Source organism: Penaeus monodon, chromosome 32, assembly GCF_015228065.2.
Source record: "Penaeus monodon isolate SGIC_2016 chromosome 32, NSTDA_Pmon_1, whole genome shotgun sequence".
Classification (NCBI taxonomy): Eukaryota; Metazoa; Arthropoda; class Malacostraca; order Decapoda; family Penaeidae; genus Penaeus; species Penaeus monodon.
In genome coordinates, this window is record NC_051417.1 from 5,562,379 (window position 1) to 5,563,788 (window position 1,410).

At 39.3% G+C, this 1,410-nt stretch overlaps 1 protein-coding gene across 1 annotated transcript in view; it reads right to left on the bottom strand.

Annotated features, from left to right (window-relative positions):
- LOC119593374 (citron Rho-interacting kinase-like) overlaps positions 1-1,410 on the bottom strand; it is a gene marked incomplete at its 3' end in the record, with an annotated part of 5,252 nt that continues 3,842 nt past the window's right edge. Inside the window, 1 exon segment of the mRNA XM_037942304.1 lies at positions 1-1,410. Coding sequence (XP_037798232.1) covers positions 105-1,410 — 1,306 coding nt within the window.

The following is a 1,410-nucleotide window of genomic DNA, read 5'->3' on the forward strand; positions in this document are numbered from 1 at the left end:
TCAACTCCTTGGTCACACTTTCACCAATATCACAGAATCACCTTTAGATTTATTCTTTGGTTTTTAAAAGAAAAAAAAAAATATTTAGAACACTACATTCACTCTCATGTCAATTGCAACGAAAAGCTTTTAAGTTCTCTGGAAAACGCCTGCAACTGACTTATTGTGTTGCCAACTGGATATTTTGCACTCTCTACATTTTGAAGAGTTAACACTGTACTGTCAATATACATGGCACACTTTCCCTTTATTTCTTCAACGAAACTTTGAACTCTTCGAAGCAATGTTTCTTTGGCTTTGTCATATTCTGCATTCAGTCTTTTCAGTTCGCTTTTGTAGTGCGTTATTTGTTCTTTCGAAGAGGCTTGGAATTTTGCATATTTCTGTTTCATGGACTTGTATTTGCTGTCCAAGTCTTTATACTCATTCAGGCGATCCTCGGAAATCTTGAGACTCTGCTTCACGAGCACATGGTCATTTTGGAGGTCTTGTATCATCTTCTGGAAATTGGCTCGGGTGAAGTTCTTCTCTTCTTGCTGCTCTTTCACTTCACTCTCTAAGTTTAGGATGATGTCTGTCATTCGCTGCACTTCCTGTTCACTTTCAGCTTCCTTTGCTTCCAACTTGCCTTTTACTCTTACTAATTCCTCCATAACTGACTGTATCTGCTTGTCCTGCTCTGCAAGTTTTTTTCTGTACTCAGCAACTGTTTCACTCTCCTGCAGATTCTTGCTCTTTGTGGCTGCAAGAAGATTCTTAAAATCTCCAATTTCTTTCTCATGTTGAGTTCTGAGTTCCTCCTCCTGCTTCTCAAACTGCTTGCGCTGCTTCTCCAATATATACCGACAGTTTTCAATCTCCTTGGAACAGGTCTCAGAATTGTTGTTTGTCTCCTTGACTTTCTGAAGCTCTTCCTCCAAGCTAGTACAGCTATCTTTTAAGATTTGGTTGCATTCTTCTAATGTAGAACACTTTTTCTGTAACATCTCCAATGATTTCAGAACCTCCCGTCGGGCTGCCTCTGTCTCCACCTTCAGACGTTGCTCAAACTGTATTTGAAAAGTTTCTTTAAGCAAATCCATCCTTTCACTCTCTTTCTCCGATGCTTCTTTCAAGATGGCAATCTCTGCTTGAAGATCTTGTATTTGTTTAGTGTACTGTATTGGGTCTCTTGGCAGAGAAGCAGTTTTTTGACAGGAATTAATATCCACCCCAGAATCATGAGGGGAAATGCGGTATGTGTTTGACTGCATCATTGGTGTTGTTGAAGGTTCTGTCTTATCATCCTTCTTCACTTTCAACTGATCTTCTAACTCTTTCTTTTCCTCACAAACACTAATATACATCTTTTTAGTATCACTGAGTTCCTCAGCAAGTCTAGCTACTTCCTTCTTCAGTATGTTGGAGATG